This window comes from Lutra lutra, chromosome 6, assembly GCF_902655055.1.
Source record: "Lutra lutra chromosome 6, mLutLut1.2, whole genome shotgun sequence".
Lineage (NCBI taxonomy): Eukaryota > Metazoa > Chordata > Mammalia > Carnivora > Mustelidae > Lutra > Lutra lutra.
The window spans coordinates 154,332,354-154,353,188 of NC_062283.1; the positions used below are offsets into that span (position 1 = coordinate 154,332,354).

General features: G+C 48.4%; 2 protein-coding genes across 2 annotated transcripts; one reads left to right on the forward strand and one right to left on the reverse strand.

The window, feature by feature from the left end:
* Window positions 1–1,447: 1,447 nt before the first annotated feature.
* On the reverse strand, window positions 1,448–18,065 carry PSMB1 (proteasome 20S subunit beta 1). Its single transcript, XM_047734868.1, has 6 exons — window positions 17,925–18,065; window positions 15,366–15,473; window positions 11,913–11,994; window positions 8,744–8,873; window positions 3,384–3,490; window positions 1,448–1,733 (listed from the first exon to the last, which is right to left on the reverse strand). The coding sequence occupies exons 1-6, from the start codon at window positions 18,035–18,037 to the stop codon at window positions 1,548–1,550; spliced, it is 726 nt and encodes a 241-aa protein (XP_047590824.1). The 5' UTR covers window positions 18,038–18,065; the 3' UTR covers window positions 1,448–1,547.
* Window positions 16,663–20,567, forward strand: LOC125101703 (serine/arginine repetitive matrix protein 1-like). The gene is made up of 3 exons (XM_047732036.1): window positions 16,663–16,871; window positions 17,291–17,405; window positions 17,501–20,567. Exons 1-3 carry the CDS (start codon window positions 16,663–16,665, stop codon window positions 19,259–19,261), a joined length of 2,085 nt encoding a protein of 694 aa, XP_047587992.1. The 3' UTR covers window positions 19,262–20,567.
* Window positions 20,568–20,835: the final 268 nt, after the last annotated feature.

Here is a 20,835-nt window from a genome sequence, read left to right on the forward strand (position 1 = left end):
AGTAGACATGAAAATGTATTTAATTGTCCTAAATGGACACTACTTTAGCTCTACCAAAGTTTAGGTCTCGGTTTTTTTTTTTTTTTTAAAGTAAGCTCCACATCCAGCATGGAGCCCAAAGCGGGGCTTGATCTCATGATCCTGAGATCAAGACCTGAGCTGAGATCAAGAGTCAGACACTTAACCGACTAGGTCACCCAGGTGCCCTCGGATTTAATATTCTTTTTTAAAGACCCTCTGGCCTCTTTTTTTTTTTAATTTATTTGACAGAGAGAGATCACAAGCAGACGGAGAGGCAGGCAGAGAGAGAGGGAAGCAGGCTTCTTGCTGAGCAGAGAGCCCGATGTGGGACTCGATCCCAGGACCCTGAGATCATGACCTGAGCCGAAGGCAGCGGCTTAACCCACTGAGCCACCCAGGCGCCCCGGATTTAATATTCTTAAAGTGTTTACAAAAATTCTTCCCGCTGATGTCTGGCTAACGCTGATTTGAAGGGCTATTTGCTTTTGTAATTTTCTTCTATTCTGGTTGATTTGAACACTTTCCTCCCACGCAGCCATTTCAGACTGCTTAGCAACTCCACGGGTCGGGAATTTTAAGACATTCCATTCACATTCATTAATAAAACTGAGATGGCTTTAAAGTTAAAAATGGTAATACTCCACCCTTTAAGGTAAGCTGGGTGCACTAAATTCCAAAAACCCTCTTCATAAGATGAGCTTGTCATCATGCAGTGAACAGCCAACCAAAAGAATCATTTTTTCCAGAAAAATTTCTTGCTCATAAATATAACAAAAAGGGGCTCCTGAGTGGCTCAGTGGGTTCAACTCAGGTCATGATCTCAGGGTCCTGGGATCCAGCCCCGCGTCAGACTCCCTGCTCAGCGGGGAGTCTGCTTCTCTCTTCCCATGCTTGTCCTCTATTTGTGTCTCTCTCAAATAAAACCTTTGGAAAAATAAATAGAAGGGAAAAAATGACATGACCTGTTTTTTTTTTTTCATCTTTCAAATACAAAAACAGGGGTGCCTGGCTGGATCAGTCAGTGGAGTGTGTAACTCCTGATCTTGGGGTCATGAGTTTGAGCCCCACGCTGGATGTAGAGCTTGTTAAAAAAAATTTAAAAATTAAAAAAGGATTAAAATACAAAAATAGCTCTGGAAGACAGAAAAATATGAGAAGCAGAGAAAGAAAGGAAGGGGTGCCTGAGTGGCTCAGTTGATAGATGACTGCCTTTGGCTCAGGTCATGATCCCAGGGTCCTGGGATTGAGCCCCATATGGGGCTCCCTGCTCAGCGGGGAGTCTGCTTCTCTCCTTTCCCCTTGCTCATGCTGTCACTCACTCGCTCTCTTTCAAATAAACAAAATCTTTGAAAAAGGAAATGAAAGGAAAAAAGAAATTCTACTTTCTAGATCTGTCCTGCTTAGAGACCACAAGTTATAACAAACCGATTACTTCAGCCTTTATTTTTTAATAAAGCACATTAGTCCAACAGTTCCAAGATACAAAATTAACCAGTTCTGAAGTGATAATGGTAACAGCACAGAAATCAATCCTTCCTCAGGGGAACGGTCTCCTCCCTGATGCCCTCCTTGGTCACAATGCAGATTCTGAGTGCATCCCCAGTGTACACATCCCTCTCGGCTGCAGAAATGAAGACATCTTTCACGAGCCGCATGGCTCTGTCCAAAGACAGTGGGACATGCTCCACGTTCTGCATGTTCTTGAAACCAACCTGGTGGGACAGGAAAGTTGGATGAGTCATCACATGACAGTACAAATGCCTTCATGTGTCTGAGGATTCGCAATGAACAGATCACACAAATCCAGTATGTCTCCTAGCTGAAAGGCAATGACACCTGACACTCATTCACTAAGACAGAGCTCCTGCTCCTGAGGAGCACACGCAGTCTAGAGAGGACATACGAAAGCAGAGCTGCAGGCCACAGTGTGCTCCCAGTAAGAAGGAAAAAGAGCCAGGAGAGCCCAAGCAGCCGTAACTAGGTCACCTGAAGGGAAAGGCTTTGGCAGAAGACACGCTTGAGTGGAGGAGTGTGAAGGGTGAGCCACAGTCAGAGGGGAGTAACGCTGCAGACCGAAGGCCTGGTGACGGGGCAGGCACACCACACTGGAGGTCCCGGTGTAAAGGAGAGTGGCAGGAGATGAGGCAGATAAGCAATATACACAAGTGGCTACACATCTGTAATATATTTCAGAAACACAAGGAAGGAAGCTCCGAGGCAAAAGGATGCTGGGAAATGCAGGCCTCAATTTAGGCAACAGTAGCAGAAAAGGGGTAAATTAAAAATGTACTTTGAAGTCAGAATACAAAATTAGGTGACAGAAAAATGGTAAATATGGGGAAAAAGATATATATTTTTAATCTTTTTTAAAAAATTAACATGTAATTTATTATTTGTCCCAGGGGTACAGGTCTGTGAATCATCAGGCTAACACATTTCACAGCGCTCACCATACCACGTACCCGCCCCAATGTCCATCCCCCAGCCACCCCATCCTTACCCCCAACTCCCCTCCAGCAACCCTCAGTTTGTTTCCTGAGATTAAGAGTCTCTTATGGTTTGTCTCCCTCCCAATCCCACTTTGTTTCACTTTTTCCTTCCCTATCCCCACAACCCCCTGCCCTGCCTCTCAAATTCCTCAGATCAGGGAGATCATACGATACTTGTCTTTCTCTGACTTATTTTGCTAAGCATAATACTCTCTAGTTCCCTCCACGTCGTCCCAAATGGTAAGATTTCATTTCTTTTGCTGGCTGCATAGTATTCCATTGTAGATACACCACCTCTTCTGTATCCGTTCATCTGCTGATGGACATCTGGGCTCCTTCCATAGTTTGGCTATTGTGGACGTTGTTGCTATAAACATTCGGGTGCACGTGCCCCTTCAGATCACTACGTTTGTATCTTTAGGGTAAATACCCAGCGGTGCGATTGCTGGGTCGTAGGGTAGCTCTAGTTTCAACTTTTTGAGGAACCTCCGTGCTGTTTTCCAGAGTGGCTGCCCCAACTTGTGTTCCCACCAACGGTGTAGGAGGGCTCCGGGGAGAAAGGTTATTTTCAAGATCTTCAGGTAAAGGTGCCAGAGAACTGAAAACATGGAGCAACCACTAACCACTGTAGACACCAGAGCCCGGACTTCATGAGAACACAGAAGATGCTACCGCCATGGGGCAGGAAGGGGCCACAAGACAGCCAGCCAAACAGAGACAGGAAGACTGGGGTAGGGAAAATCAGCCAAATAAATTCAGCAGGGACACACGAGAAAGCCCTGATGTCCTCACGCTCCCCCGCTGGCAAACAGGAGAACTCAGAGGAAAGCACTTTGTGTCAAGGTCACAAGCAACATGGACGTAGTCTCTTACCTGATTGTCAAGCAGAGGCTGGAGCATGGCACTGGCTGAGCCTCCAGCCTTGAACGAGTCTCTCTGGTAGGACCCTACGGGGTCAAAGCTATACACAGCTCCCTTCCCTGAAAGAATAAAACAATCTCTAGAGGGGTCCATCCTGACCACAATCCCAGATCACAGCAAGACTAACCCTAGTCGAAGTGGGACACAACTGGACTACGTACTAACTAAAATTCCAGCCAAATTCAGTAAGAAGTGTATGTGCCGTTATACCCCGGGGTCTGCCCACCTCTTCCCAGAATGTGTTCAGAGGCACACCTGCCCATGCCTGCCTCCTCATGGTGTTTTTGCCACCTGGAGCTCCCTGCTCTCATCAGGGGGACATCATGGATCGCCCAGTGGCTCCCAGTACATATGTGGTCTCACAGCCACACTGGTTAGTCACAGCTCCTGCTCTGAGTTCTGCACCAAGCTCCTCACAACAGTCCTGAAAAATGAACTAGTGCACTTCTAGCATAGACTTAAAATTCTTCTGCTGAATGTGAACAATCACAAAGAAAATTCACTGTGTGTTTTTACTTTTTATTTATTTCTAAAGTTTTTATTTATTTGACACAGAGAGAGAGAGAGAGAGAGAGTGTGAGAGAGCATAAGCAGGGGGAGTGGCAGGCAGAGGCAGAGGGAGAAGGAGACGCATGCTCCCGCTGAACAGGGATCCCAGGCTTGATCCCAGGACCCTGGGATCATGACCTGAGCTGAGGGAATCCACTTACTCGACGGAGCCACCCAGGCGCCCCTCACTGCGTTTTTAAACTCAGCAGTAAGCACACTCTTTAGCATCAACACTATAAAAAAAACTGATTCTAATAAAAGAAAAATTTCAGAAAAACACGAACACCACAGGGAAAAGTTTCTGTCTAAAACGTCGTCACTCTGCTCTGTACTACCGGAGCAGACCACTATTGCAAAAACAAAACAGAACAAAACAAACTACCAAACCAGAATCCAGATGTACACATTTTCTTTTCCTTTTTTTTGGATATTTTATTTACTGGAGAAAGAGAAGAGAGTGCATGCACATGAGCAGGGGGAGGGGCAGAGGGAGACGCAGACTCGCTGCTGAGCAGGGAGCCGCTGCGGATCACCACCCGGACTAAAGGCGGCAACTTCACTGACTGAGCCACCCAGGCACCCCTGAATGCACCCACTCTTCACAGCAGTTACAGAGCTCTACAAGGGGAAGAAATATGGGCCTCTCGGGCTCTCCTGAAGGGTGCATAAATTGCTATGCCTTTTGAAACAGCAATCTGGCAGTAGCACCCATTTACATGTAAAGGTCCACACCCTATGACCCAGTACCAATCTCACCTGTGGATCAGATCTGCCTACAGGAAGGCGTATTTTCACCAGCACAAACTGGAATGAAGAGGGAGATGGGACGGCCCCATGGCCCACAACCACAAGACGATGTGAAATGAGCTCTATAATGCCTATAACACAGTCCTGTGTTGTTTAAAAGCACAGGAGAAACATATACATATTTGTACAATCACACAAAAAGTACGGTGAGATAAACTGCAAACTGTAGTTGGTTATCTCTGTGGGACTGGAGGCAAGAAAGGAAGGGAATCATCTTGTAGGCTTTGGTACTGAATCTGTTACAAAGCACACGTGCCACTGTAATTTTTTAAAAAACAATTGTGTTTTGGGTGTGAGAAATCATGGGTCATTTACGAGGTAGACTTAAAATTGATGTATCTGATCTTGAAAACACATTATACCAGAACTTAAACACCTTAGTAATTAACCTGAGAAATGTGAGAGGAGGACGGTTGTCTTCCTACCCATGGACCTCTGCTCCCCTTAGCGGTGTGTGCGTTTTCGGCTGCAGAATTACTTACAACTCTCTGCTGAGAAGGCAGCGTCGGAGGTGCTGAGGTCGCCCAAAAGAAGCCGGGGGGCGTTTTTGCTGGGATCAAGTGTGGGACAAGATGGAGATCCCAGTGGCCAGTTCACTAACTTCAACACACGAGAAAGGGACAGCAAGTACAAAGCCAAAGAGTAACTTTCTGTCTCAGCAGGTCAACAGGCCACAAGTAAAACGAGGCCCAAGTTTTAACCAAAGGCAGAACCAATCTCAGAAAAAGCTGCACACAACACATTGAAGGAAAAGAAGGGTGGGATAAGTTGAAGACCAGAGCTTCAAAGACCTTCCCCCCGCCTTGACAAAGGCAAGCACACATTTGTAACATCAGAGCAGAATGGCATGAATCTTTACTATAAATAGGGTGGTTTTTCCTCACCATAATGCTCAATCTTAAAAAAAAAGCACAACAGCTTCAATGTAAAAATAAAGTCAAAACAAGTCCTAGAAAGAAATAAAGATAAACCCTAGATGGGAGCGTCCTAACAAGGTAGGACACTCAATGTCATAAAAAAAAAAAAAAAAAAAAAGACCAGGGGCGCCTGGGTGGCTCAGTGGGTTAAGCCTCTGCTTTCAGCTCAGGTCACGATCTCAGGGTCCTGGGGTCGAGCCCCGCATCGGGCTCTCTGCTCAGCAGGGAGCCTGCTTCCTCCTCTCTCTCTCTGCCTGCCTCTCTGCCTGCTTGTGGTCTCTGTCGAATAAATAAATAAAATCTTAAAAAACAAAACAAAACCAAACCAAACCTGGGAGGCATCCACTCATACATTACAGAGCTGACACAGTTAGATGGCATTCTTATAAATTTTTAAAAAGACTAACGTGCAGATAAGGAAATGAGCAAAGGTTTCAGCATATAGGTCGGTCTCCAAAGAAATGAAAAGGTCGATAAACACAAAAAATGCCCAACTTGAATATACAAAAGCTATATATAAATAAACCATAAACTATTACTTAACTGCGTAAAGATCTTTAAAATGGGGCGCCTGAGTGGCTCAGTTGTTGAGCATCTGCCTTTGGCTCAGGTCATGATCCCAGGGTCCCGGGACTGAGCCCCGCATCAGGTTCCCTGCTTGGCGGGAAGCCTGCTTCTCCCTTCCCACTCCCCCTGCTTGTGTTCCCTCTCTATGTCTCTGTCAAATAAGTAAACAAAATCTTAAAAAAAAAAAAAAAAGATCTTTAAAAGGTGTTAATTCTGATAGTGGTAAAGGACGCAAAAAAACCTCCTAGGTATTCACGCCCTAGCTACAAAGGCCTTTCTGAAGAACAAGCCAGGGATGGCATCAACATGACAAAAATATGTGTTCTCTGACCCAGCAACTGAACTTGCGGGAATTTTTCCGGGGAGGTGTACATCGTTAAGAAGTTTACAAAACTGTACGTACAAGAATGTTCGTTACGTTGTTTTTAGAAAGGAAACTGCAACAACGTAATGACCTTCCGAGGACTGCTAGGAGAATGCTGGTGGAGCTACGACCTATGTAAGTCAGTCACTGAGTCATCACGACCTTTACTCACTGGCATAAAACTGTCTCCGTGACAACACATCCCACATACAGACGCACGCACTACACACGGCACTCACACAGCGCACAAGCACGCGTGACTGCCAAGATCTCTGGAAGCACGCTCACCAGGAGTTAAGAGAACTCCTCTCAAAGTAGAAGGCTGGCGTGATTACTACTCTCATTCCTGTACCTTCTCGTACTATTCAAAACTTCGGCAGTACTACTGTTTTTGTTACAGAAAAACTGAAGCCATTTTTAACTGGGCCATGGGCGGGGGGTGATTTTTAAAGCAGGACAGCACAGAGGTCAGAGCAGATGGCTACTGAACTGGCCATCCTGAAAGGCAGTGGCTGGATCTAGTGTCCTAAGGACAACCACTGATCTCACTGTCCTAAGTTCAGCCGTTGACCCCAGTGTCTTGAAGGACAGCCATTGACCCACCTACCCTAAAAGTCTTGATTACTAGTCTCCTAGTCACATAAAATCCTCTAAAAAATGAGAATAAACATAAAGGATAATCAGGGCAGACCAGAGAAGATTTAAAAAGAGTTGGAGGGGAGCCTGGGTGGCTCAGTCATTAAGCATCTGCCTTTGGCTCAGGTCATGATCCCAGAGTCCTGGGATCAAGCCCCGTATCAGGCTCCCTGCTCAGCCAAAGGCCTGTTTCTCTCTTGCTATCTCTCTGTCAAATGAATAAATAAAATCTTAAAAAAAAAAAAAAAAAAAAAAAGACAGTTGGAAATGCCTGAGAATACCACCAAAACATCAAAGAACAGGGCTTTGAACTCAAAACAGATTCAAACCCAAACCTTAGCTTTGCCCTTCAGTAGATGTGAGAATTCCTAAACTGGTGTCTCTCTCTCTCTCAGTGAAACTCAAAGGATACTGTCTAAAATTCAATGGCAGCTATTATTGTTGCTAAAACCTGACTTTATTTGACATTCAAGTCAGACATAATTTAAGTGATAAAAAATGTCCAGCATGTTGGCTTTGGCAAGATAATCTGTGGCTAGACCATATCCATGCTTTACATTTTCTCTCAGTTTGCAATAAGGTTTGAAAGCCTCAAAATACACTGTGTCAACCTAATTCGTCTACATCTAAACCACAGTCGATAACACGACTAGCACGCTCCCAGAGGCCTCATTTGGGGGCAGCTACTAAGACAGAAAGAAAACAAAGGAAAAGCCCATGGAACGGAAGGGGCAGGAGTAAAAAGTGGATACAGGAGAGGAGAGGAGCCCAACTCCTTACCACCCAGAAATTTTCCCTCTCAGTAGATATATTTTAATATATTGTTATCAGGCAGACATTTCTATAACTTTTTTTTAAGGGACTACTGTAAGTGGTGGCACAGATCTGTCCTGAGAGATAGTGTCTGGTTAGTGTCTGGATAGTGTCTGGATAGTGTCTGAAGCAAATGAAAGTCAATCCAAATGAGACCCAGTGAAAACCATCAGGGTCCCTGCTCTGTAATAGAGCTTTGGATCAAAACCAGGATGGACAGGTCAAGTAACAAAGACGGATTTTCTTAGGCCCTCCAGAATGTCCTGAATACATTCAGATTACAGTGTTGGAAATACATACATTTCTTTTAAGGCACTGCTTTTTAAAAACTTAAAAGTCAAATACTTCTGGAATGTAGAATGATAATTAGGTCAAGCTTCTCCAAGTCTGTTTTCTCTCCATAAGATTCAAATGCTAATGATCTACTACTGAACTCATGGGAGATCTTCAGAAAATACTAGTCATTATCAGGGCTTCCGGATACAACTTGCAGATCATCTCTTTACTTTCCTTTTACCTTCAGTTTCTTATTGCTTTAATTAATAAAAATAAAACTGTTGGGCAAGATGGTGTTTATGGTTCTTCTCAACTCTTCATGGAAACACACATTATCTGAAACATGCCACCCCCACTCCATTTTCCAGAAAGAAGAATTCTACCGTCTTCATCCAGTCCCCCGATGATGTTGTACACGTAGTAGGGAAAGAAGCGTCTTGAATAGAGGATTGTGGACAGCATGGCAGCAACCGCCCCGGTCGTCATGGTCTTGTTGTTAGAATGCTTGTACATCTGCAAGTATTAACGAAAGTAACAGGCAAGGAGAGGCAGGTTATACTACAGACTACAACGGGCACCAATTTCTTCTGCGATCACACAGCAACACCAGCGTACCACGTGGGAGGGCTATAAAAATTTTTAAGGGAAAGAACGTTAAATCTGCCCTCGGCTGTTTTCCATGCCACCTGTATCTCAGGAATTGCTCATTCAAGAGCAAATGCACACACATGAGCCTTAAGTGGGGTGACCTGGGAGGAAGACTTAAGTCCAGCTCTCCTCTACCTCTGCCAGGGTCAGCAAACTAGAGCCTGTGGACCAAATCCAGCCCACCAACTGCTTCTGCAAAAACAGCTTTATTAGAACATAGTCTCATTCATTCATTACGTATATCTACCTCTGCCTGTGCACTGCGAAGCAGAGTAAATGGCCCATAGAGCTGAAAATAATTACTCTCAGGCCCTTTACAGGTCAAGTTTGCTGACCCTTGATCAGACCCAGATACAAGCCCTTCTCTTTGTAGAGTGGATACCTGTGAGAACAGAAGGTGTGAGGGCAGGACCCTTACTCTGGGAAGTGGTCTTGCTCCTTAAAGCATCTACGGTAGAGAAGACAAGTATCCAAAGCAAACCTTATTGTGATTTTGAATCCCAGATTTACTGCAGTCTTAGGGAATCCTAAATTATCCAATAGAGAAATTCTACAAAAATTACAAACATAGAATAAATTTAAGTTCACAAATTTCAGAGCCACAGAACGAGCATCTCTCAAGATTCACTTAAGAATACAGGCCAAGGGACACCTGGGTGGCTCAGTTGGTTAAGCAGCTGCCTTCGGCTCAGGTCATGATCCCAGCGTCCTGGGACAGAGTCCCACATCGGGCTCCTTGCTTGGCGGGGAGCCTGCTTCTCCCTCTGCCTCTGCCTGCCACTCTGTCTGCCTGTGCTCGCTCTCGCTTCTCTCTCTAGGACAAATAAATAAATAAATAAAAAATCTTAAAAAAAAAAAAAAAAAAAAAAGAATACAGGCCAAAATAATCAGTCAAAATACCAAAAAAAAAAAAAAAACTTCGTTTCAAAACCAAGCATCAACACTTTAATCACCATACCATTTATGTGATAACGTATGAAAGAAAAATGTCAAGGATTGTGTAATTATGTTGAATTCACTGTTCCTTGTTTATTTTATTTATTTTTAAAAAAGATTTATTTATTTGATAGAGAAAGACACAGGGATAGAGGGAACACAAGCAGGGGGAGTGGGAGAGGGAGAGGGAGAAGCAGGCCTCCCATCCAGCAGGGAGCCCGATGTGGGCTCGATCCCAGGACCCTGGGATCATGACCTGAGCCGAAGGCAGACACCCAATGACTGAGCCACCCAGGCGCCCCTCCTTGTTTATTTTAGTAACACAATAGTACTCTGCTAGTCATGTACTTTTGTACTTTGAGTTTCATTTACAAAATATGTACCAGGACTCATATAAACATGTCAATAAATGTACATCAGGGAAGCGTTCAATGTAAAGATTTCAAATACTACCAACAAATGGTTACTATTGAGTGAAATCATGTCTACACTCCAATGAGCGATTTCAAAATTATTCAGAAACAGGCTAAATTTATTACAAACTCCAGTACCTATGACATCATTCCTAAGTGCAGATGATCTTGTGTTACTCAAAACCAGGCAAAGACAGAACGTGACCACCTCTGCTAACTTCTTCACAGATCAGGTGTCCTTACCCACGACCTAAGAGTTGTGACGCGCACCCGACAGAAGTAAACCCTACTCCACCCTTGCACTTTTGCCAGTGAAGAGTACGTATTTATTAGTTACTCTCACAGATAAAACCCATTTTACTTATTTTCAGAGAAAAAGAGGGCATGCCCGTGCACACAGGGCGGAGGGGAGGGAGCAGTGCAGGGAGAGGAGAAACTTAAACAGATGCCATTCTGAGGGCACAGCCTGACATGGCGCTCCACCTCACTACTCCTAGATCATGACCTGAGCTGAAACCAAGAGTCAGACACTTAACCAACTGCACCACCCAGGCGCCCCTAAAATCCCATTTTAATACAGGCTACGTTACTCCGAGCCTACTCTCCTTGAAATTATTGGAAGTTACATACTGCTTAACATACACAGGGCTTAATAAAAACCCAGACGTGGGCACCTGGGTGGCTCAGTGGGTCAGGCCTCTGCCTTCGGCTCAGGTCATGGTCTCAGGGTCCTGGGATTGAGCCCCGCATCCGCTGTCTGCTTAGCGGGGAGCCTGCTTCCCCCTCCCCCTCTGCCTGCTTCTCACCTCTCTCTGTCAAATAAACAAATAAAATCTTAAAAAAAAAAATCGACATGCCTCTGCTTTTATTCAAAGTCAGTATTCCTTTGTGCCTCATGCCTACCCATCTCGCCCAAGAAACACGCAGGCAGTGACACTGTCAGCCCCTTCAGAATCTGCAGAACAGGTTAGAAAGGCTCATTCTCTCACTTCCTTCTCATACCACCCTTTCCTGCTGTTCCACTCCTACCCCTCAGGCATCAAAACTTCCCTAGTGGGCAGTCAACTGAAGCCTACCAAGGTGGTAGGTGATGACAGCTTGGGTTGTACCTCCTCATCCAAACACTCCTGCCTCGTCTATCCCTGTTCCTGCTCATGCATCCTGTCAACTGAGAACGAAATGCTGCAAAGAGGGAAAGCATGTCAGCTAATGGCATTCCAAACCAAGCACCTATCTGGAAGCTTGCCTCCTCCAGAGAACTTTTGTTTTTGAAGATTATCTTCAGAAGAAACCCTTCCCAGGCTACCTTGAAAAGGTAGAGAACCTTTATATTGCAGAGATTTTAACAAAGGGAATATTCTGCAGTTTCACATTATGCTACTCATGTGGCTATATTAACAATATCATTTCATTTTTAGAATGGGCTACATGTAGTTTCATCAGCTAACCTAGAGCTTCTCTAGCTATTCTCAATGACAGTCCTGCTGTACGCTTCCAACCGTGGAAGAATTGCCATTAACTTTCCATACCACAGACACGTAAGGAAGGCATCTACCTTTAGTCTTGCTTCAATAATCTTTGTCAGGGTAAGACAGTCTCCATGAAAACCGCTGCATCCAATGACTGTTTTGTCTGTTCTGTAAAAAGCACATTCAAGAAACTGAGCTGGTCAGATAACAAAGTAAAACGTACCTTGGGCAATTTTAAATTTAAAACTCCTATTCGCACTATTTACCAAATGGTAATGGGACTAGTTAGCCCTTTGTTGTTGTGGGGAGGGGGTCATCCCTTTATTCCCTACGCTATACTAATTACCCGCAGATCAAAGACTTATAGAAGAATGAAAGAATGAGTGGCCTACAGAAAACACAGGTGATACAATCTTGGGTTGGGAGCCACCTGTTTAAATATGATACAACCCAATGTCCACATAGAGAAGTTTCATAAATGTGACTACACAGCAAATTAAAAAAAATTTTTTTTAAGATTTATTTATTTGAGATAGAGAGAGAGAGAGAGAAAGAGAGAGAGAGAGAGAGAAAGCGCGCGTGCACGCACAAGCATGAGAAGGAGGGCAGAGGGAGAAGCAGACTCCCTGCCAAGCAGGGAGCCCCATGAGGGACTCGATCCCAGGACTCCAGGATCATGACCTGAGCTGAAGGCAGCTGCTCAACCAACTGAGCCACCCAGGTGCCCCACAAATTAAAATTTTTAAAAAGATTTACTTACTCGTTTGAGGGAGAGTGAGGGAGCGAGTGAGCAAGCAGAGGGAGGGACAGAGAGCGGGAGAAAGACTCCCTGGCAGACTCCCTACTGAGCCGTAAACCTGGCGCAGGGCCCCATCTCATGACTGCGAGATCATGACCTGAGCTAAAACCAAGAGTTGGACGCACAAGCCACTGAGCCACCTAGGCACCCCTCAGATTAAAACTTATACAGAGAAAAATGATGAAGAAAAAATAAAACCTATGGTAGATATGACCAAAGTCTAATTCTAACCTTAGTCTAAAGGCCTCTATCAACATCAAAAGTGTTGACACACTGCGCCATGGGATATAACGTGCGGTACGGTGACTGTAATTAGTAACACTGTACTGAATGTTGTAAAGTGGCTGGGAACAGATCTTAAAAAGTCTTCAACAAAAGGAAAAATTCCATAATTACATACGGTGACAGGTGTTCACTGACTCGTTGTGGTGATCACTCTGCAAAACACACCAGTGTGGAATCATTATGTTGTACACCAGAAACCGCTGTATATGTCCATTACATCTCAATTAAAAAAACAATGGGAAAACTGGTACAGTTACAAGAGTCACAGAGAAGGAAACACAAGTCACCATGAACTTATGAAGACCCTTCATGTTGTTCACAAATCCAAAGCTACACAGGAGATGATTTCAATCTATTAGCCTGGTTAATAATGCCTAATGCTGAGGAGGCTGTGGAAGATGGTACTCCTAACAAATAACTGGGTAAGAGTATATATTAATTTAACTTTTTAAAAGGGTCATTTGGCATATCCAGTAAAAATTTAGGTGAACATCAGTTTTATCCAGTAATTCCACTGCTAGAAATTCACCCTGTAAATATACCCATGCAAGTTTGCAAAGACTACTACAGGCTTATTTGGGAACGTACACATGCTACGTTAATGGCTCTGTAAACAGAACAAACAAAAAGCAACTTAAATGCCCACCACTGTGGAACTGATTAAATTCTGGAAGAGCCAAACAAATTCAACCAGGTCTCAAAGACTTCTGAATTTTAGTATCAATCTATACGGAAACCTGTATCAATATCATCAGGATAATTGCAGAAGTCACATGATAAACTCTTCCTTCCAGAAATTTATGGGTGATTCATACGAACCAGACCTGTCCAGCCAGGGGGACTGACAGCTCCGGGGGCATCACCAGCATTTCCTGACCTATCCCTACAACCAGTCTCACTGCACTGAGTTAAAGAGTTCCAGTGTCTTTAGCATCAAGATGGGTGAGTAATACCAATAGGGTAGGACAAAATCTTGGAGCTTTAAGATGCTTCTCCCAAATATTCAGGTGTACATTAAAGGGAGGAGAGTCTGCGTGCAAAGAATGAAGACTAAATGTAGACTCTCCAACAGGCGGGGAAGAGGCAAGTTTGGCTCTAAGTCAGCTCCAAAGGGCCTGGGATTAGGTGTACACAGGCAGCTTCAACTCTATGTATGGTTCAGTGCTGAAGATGGATGATGAGGACAGAGGACATTATTAACGTGCTATCTGTCTACATAGCTGTAGTATTTCATAAAAAGGAAAAAGAACAGGTATTCCCTTCATAAACACACACACTAAAGCAGAACATTACAAAGATAAGCAGAACCTTGCATGACAATGGTATTTGTAAAGTTACGTTCTTAAATTTTATCTGTGACATTTACTACTTTCAAATTATGAAACATCTTAGAAGAAGTGAGGTAGCATCCGTGAACTACGAATTAGAGAGGAGAAAGGGATATCGAAAGATAGAAGAAGAGTGGATGAAGAGGGGTGTCTGGGTGGCTCAGTCAGTTAAGCGTCTGCCTCCAGCTCAGGTCACGATCTCAGGGTCCTGGGATGGAGTCCTGTGTTGGGCTCCCTGCTCGGCAAGGAGCCCGCTTCTCCCTCTGCCCCCTGCGCACGTTCCTTCTCGTGCATGCGTGTTCTCTCTCAGTCTGAGAGAGGAAAAGACGAGTACGTGAAGAGGACTGGGAAGATGAAGGCAAACAGCTGTTCTTTAGGACAGGGTGTAGGTTGGGCCTGACCAGGAAAGAAGACAGAACCCTCTTCTTTACCTACTCGTAACACAGGGCCCCATCCAAAGGACGTGAACCCCATCAATCCATTCCTATTACAATTCAGGGTTAACAGGCTCTTGTGGACTAACTTAGGAACTAACCAGCATTTGTAACTGTTTCCAAAAATGTGAACTACAAACCAATGCCTATCAGTGCATATTCCATTTTCATGGTTTAGAAGAGATATAGCTAGCCCATTAAGACCGTGGCTCACAGATACAGCTGCTTAGACTCTGGCTAAATGTTCTGGGTAAAAAAAAAGTGGGAGATAAAAAAACATGCCCTGGGTTAACAGATAAAAGAATGCAAAGCTATGGGATAACGTAACTGTACAAAATGTGAACAGTAAGAGCCGCGTGACGGCGCACAGGTGTTCACCATAAAACTCTTTCACCTGTGTTGTGTGTTTGGAAATTTTCATGATAAAATGTTAAGGTCAGAATATTTCCTGCCAAAAAAAGAAAGAAAGAAAAAAAAGAATATTTCCTGCCAGTACAGCAAATATCACGAAGACTACACATTGAATTATTAGGAAGCGCTAATTTAGAAAGCAATTTTCTAACAAAAATGCAAACTAAGCTCCAAACACGCAATCTAAAATCTCATGAAATGAACGGTTTAGACGTGGAACCTCTTACAGCAGTACCTCACCACGAGGCACAGGGAAACGCATCCCCAGAAATATTTACTTACAATTTGTAACACTTGGGGCTATCCCGGGTGTGAATCGAATACCCTTCACTCAATCGAGTGTCAGAAGCGACAATCGAAAAATCTTCTCCAGCGATTGCCAATACAGTCCTGTGGGGTGGAGAGACACAAAAATTAATGAGTATTTGTGGATGATTAATAGCACCTCTCTCGAGAGGAGAGTTACCTGTAGCATATACTGGAATAAAACCCATGAGATTTGAGCAAGAGCAGGACTCAGATGAAAGGTGAAACCTCGAGGGAAAGGACCCCTTCCTAGGCGTCATCTGGGAAAGGAAAACTTAAGGACTCCCTGAAAAACACAAGCCTAGATCAGAGCAGAAGCCACTTAACAGAAGGTAACAGAAAAACCACTGGCTTACCCTAACATCATCAATACATACCGACAACAAAAACAACTGACCTTGTGCGAGATACGGATGTCACAAAACCGGACCCTAACCCTGCCCAGGGGATGAGGTACAGACAGCGGAACCACAACCAAAGCTCTCTGAGCTGAAAGACGGGCTCAATGGTTTTCATTTCTTCACACCCAAGCTCTTAGTAAACGGCATCGCTGGAAACGAATGAGCAAAAAACAAAGCTTCCTCTTACTGTTGTGTGATTTACGCTAAGTTTGCTGAGAAGGCCTGAAGGACGAACTCCCAAAGAAGTTTATCCAGTTCTAACTCGGTCTCTCCAGGCTGTGGCTTAGCTGCTTAACATGCCAAGGCCCCGTGTCCTCGCGTACGGATCAGAGATCGTAACAGCAACTACCTTATCAGGATCTGGCAAGAATTAAAGGAGTTAGTGACTGAAAAGCCCTTGTGCTTGTGCCTGAAGCGGAACGGGTCCTCCAGTGTTCGCTGTGCTTGTTGTGGCACAGGGAGGAGGAGGGAGAGTGTGACCCCTGAGGTCCCGAGCTCCGGAGTTCCTGGAGACCTGGCCTGGCCACTTCCTGGCCCTGTCCCAGCTCAGGCGGGCAGCAGCAGCTCCTGTGCTCGGGATGACTGCCGGGCGAAGGACACGGATCACAGCAGCGCCCGGCACAACGCTTCACAGAACACCAGCGTTGGGAAAACTCTGTCCATTCCTTTCACGCACCGAAGCTTACGGACAAAAGGACGCATTCCAGACCGCACGGACAATGAAGAAAGGGACCCAGGGAATGCTCCGAAAACGACACACAACTTACTAAGGGGCTGCTTGCTCCTGAGCTAGTGGAAACACGCAAGGCCGATGGGAAGGACACGCGTGTGCTTCAGAAAACCCTCAAGTTCTGCAAAGAGAACAGTCCCACATGCAGAGCCGAGCGGAGCTGTACGGAGGCGGCTCGGGACAGGAACAAGCGCTGTCCCAGGAGACGAGCGCAGCAGCACGGGACCCTACCAACCGGAAGAAGCGGGGATACGGGAAAAGCACACACTGTGCAAGCTTCTGGGACCGCCAAACCGTGACAGAGGTGGAAGAGCCCGTCGTGATGGCCGATGGCCAAGACTTTAAACCTGGGTAAGCAGGATGCCGGCGTTCGGTATGAGCGCAGACAAGGGGACTGAGGAATAACGAGCGTGATTTCGGTCTAGTGTCCTGAATCACGGCGACCGCGAAAACCGCGGGAGGACGGTTTCATCTAAGAAGCCCCAAAGGAAAAACAAGTGAACAAACGAGAAGCCCAAGAGGAGGGGCTCGTGCGGCTGAAGCGGAGACCCGTTCGGGAGTCATCCTCCCACGGCGAGAGGGGCCAGTAACGCGCTTAACGAGCTGCTCCGCAGCGACCGCGCGCAGCTCCCCGGAGAGCTACAGCGGGGACTGCGCACCGCGGCCCCGCAGCTTCTCTGCGGACTGGCCTGCGCGGGGAGCGCGGTGCGGCTGCAAGAGCTTCAGTGGCAGCAACAAGGCTGAGCGAGCGCCGCCCCGCGTCTCCGCAGCACAGCGACAGTCTGCGTTCAAGCCCGACCCCCGCCGGACACGACTGGCTCCCGGCCGTCGCCAAGAACCGGGTCCGCCCGCACCGGGTGGGAAGCTCCGGACGGCGCCTCGAGCCCCGCCTCCCGCCGGTCGCCCGCGCCCCCGCCCGCCGCGAAGGAAGCACCAGCGTGAGGCCGCCGGTGCAGACCGACAACTGGAGGGCGGCGCGCAGGACGGCGCGTCCTGAGGGGTCGCTCCGCTCCCTTTTCGCCCGAAGCAAGCGGACGCTCGGACACAGGCACCGAGCCTTTACTAAAACGCCGAGCGTGGTTCCGCTGACGACGCGCCCACGACCAGCGCGTCCCGACGCTGACCCACCGGCCCCAACGAGCACCGGCGGCCTCCCCGCGGCCTCGCCGTCCGGCCGGACCCCCGCTCAGACCGTGAGGGGAGCCTCGGTGTCCCGGCCGGGCCTCCACTTCTGTCTACGGCCTCGCTGCGACACGAGCGACCGGCCGGTAAGGCGAAGCACGCAAGGCCGCAGCCCCGCCCGCGGCGCACGGAGAGCGGGGCCGACGGGCCAGCGCGGGTGCCGCCAAGGCCGCCGACAGCCTGTGGCAGGGACGGGGGAAAGCGAGGCTCTCGGGCCGTTACCCTCCGTTGAAAGCGTAGGGCGAGAAGCGCAGCTGCACGGGGCCCGCGGTGCTGTGGGGCTCCATCGCCGGGTCTCGGCCGGGTCCCCAGCACCCTACGGCGGTCGACAGCATCGCACGGCGTGGGCGGCTCCGGGGCTCCGGCGGTGGCTTCCGCGGCGGCGGCTGCTGTCTCACGGCGAGATGGCGCCTGGCCGGAAGCCCCGTCACTTCCGGCTCCGGCGGCTCCCGCGGTCTCACGTCAAGAGGGCGCCCGGCCGGAAGTCTCGTCACTTCCGGCTCCGGCGGCGCTCCTTCCGGCCGCTCTATCTCGCGGCTGTCGTTGCTCCTGTGGAGAGCCAGGCGCCCCCTATTCCGAGGAGGCCGCCAGATTTCTTTTTTTCCCTAAGAAAGGTTTCCTTTCCCAAGAAAACATTGGAATTCACGCCTGATGGACAAAAATTTCAAAGTCTGACCATACAAGAAAATTGGCTGAACTGTGGAAGCTCGACTACTCTGTGGGCGTTGCCCGGCCCAGCTGCAGAAGCAAGCGGTCCCGGCGCGGGCTGGAGCCTCGGCAGAGCACGGGCGCGGGAGGGTGGGGGCGGCCCGGCTCCCGCGGCTCGGAGCGGCCGGGGTGTGTCCCCGCCCCGAAAGCCGGCTGACAGCCGGGCGGGAGGGAGTCTTCCGCGCTTGCGCAGCGGGACGCGCGTCCCGTTTCGGCGCGCCGCGAGGCCGGGCTGTGGGGGCGGGGCCGGGGGCGGGGCTCGGAACCCGGACTCCCCGAGAGTCCGCGCGCGGGCCTGTGCGCTGCCCTCTGCGGTGTCCCCCTGCGCGACCGTGGACCGGCCCTTGAAGACGCGGGCGAGCAGGCGGTTGGCTCGTGCGGGACGGCTCCGCGGACATGCGCGCAGCCCGGGGCCGCGGAAGGGTTTCGGGGAGTTTCCGGGGGAGTTTCGCAGGTTTCTCGGTGAGCGGTCGTTCCGGACGGAAGATTTAGCGGGTTCTGTGCGGGACGCGGCGCGCACTCTTCCCCGGGGGGAGCTCCCGGCCCGCTGGCGTGCGGGGCTCACACGGGGTCTGCGCGTGTTGGTCCGCGTTCCGCGGGGGCAGCCGGCGCCGCAGAGAACGGGAGGAGGAGAACGGCGGGTGCGCGGGATGCCCTGGCCCGCGGGCGACAAGCGCCGGAGTCCGCGTGAGGACCGTCTGGGCACCGCGCGTTCGGTTTTAGAGCGAGCGGGGCGCCTCACGTCCGGAAGCAGGAGCCGGAGCCCTGCAGCGCGATGCCGTGGGAGCCGGCGGCGTCGAGTCTGCGCGAACCAGGACCTGTCGGGACCGCGGCCCAGTCCTTACCGATGAGCGACCCCGAACTCCCAGAGTCCGCGGGCCGGCGGAAACCTTGCAGCTGGCGCTGGGACGGGAGCCTGCCTTCTCCCCGGTGGCGGGGAGTGAGTCTCTTACTTCTTTCCGGTCAAAGCGCATCCCTTTGCCGCCTTTTCTTCTTTTTTTTCTTTCCAGCGAGGCTCCGCACCGGATGTGGGGCTTGAATGCGCAACCCTGAGACTGAAAGCTGTGCGCGCTACGCTGCAGAGCCCGCCGAGGGCTCCTGGGTCCTGGCTGTCCAAGCCGGGGGCGGCCAGACCTGGGGTTTGGTAACGATTTGCTGAGCCAGCCGGGAGCCGATGCCCCTGTGGCGTCCAGATTCCCCCGGGGAGTCCCAGGGCGGAGCAGCTTGGCCTTGGCGGTGTGCCAGGGCTTCCTTGGTAGTTGCCTGGGCTAGGAACCTGGAGGACCGCAGGGAGCTGCTCAGGCTCGCTGGTCTCGGGCAGGGTGTCTGAGGGATCTGCCCCACAGCCGAGGACACTATTTCTGTCTCAGGCAGACTCCTTGCTGATTCCCCAGTGACACTAGCCGCCAGGTTCGTTTTTTGTTTTGAGTGGAAAGGAAGGAGCACGTGAGGAAGCGGACAGACTGCTGGACCAGGTAAGTCCATTGGAATGCGTGCCCATGCGAGCTTCTCCGCTGGGAAGCATTGTCCATGCTTTCTCCCTTTGGAAAGGCATGGCTTTCGGGAGAAACTAAAAGGGACTTGAATAACAGTCAATTTATTAGGAATTTGGAACAGATCTGCGTTGGTGTGGGTTGGGGGATGGTTGCGTTGTGTTATGTCAACTTTGTGTATAATGGGAAATTCCATCTCTATCCCACTAAAGAGCCCCCTGGGCTGAATTCTGAGTAAGCGAAAGGAATATAGCCAGGAAACTAGGACTATGAAAAAGATGACCTTTGACTGTAACACAGTTTGGCCAGTGTACCAGTTAGAGATGTAAGGTGACCACTAAATGGCCACTTTGGATTCCTTCCTCCCATTCAGGTGCCTCCCAATAAGGGATCTTGGTTTGGTTCAGTCGGTGAAACTCCAACTTTGGGGAGGAACCAGAAACGAAGCATTCAGTTTAATTGGTGAAGCCAACTTCTAGAGAGGGACCAATGCTGGCAGGGACTCTGGGCTTCATTTAGTCATAGTCCTGTTCTGTGTTCTTTCTGAACTTTTGCCCAGGAAGATGGGGAATATTACTTCTGTTCCCAAAGAAGGTCCACGAAGTTGTGTGTGTATATATATATATATATATATATATATATATATAATTATTATTTCTTAAAGACTTTATGCATTTATATGAGAGTGTGTGCGCGCGCGTGCGGACACACACACACACACAAGCAGGGGGAGGGGCAGAGGGACAGGGTGAAATAGACTCCCTGCTGAGCAGAACGCTAGATCCCAGGACCCTAATATCCTGACCTGAGCCCAGGGCAACCATTTATTTTTTTTTATTTTAAACTATTTTTTAAAGATTTTATTTATTTATATGACAGATCACAAGCAGGCAGAAAGGCAGGCAGAGAGGGGGAAGCAGGCTCCCTGCTGA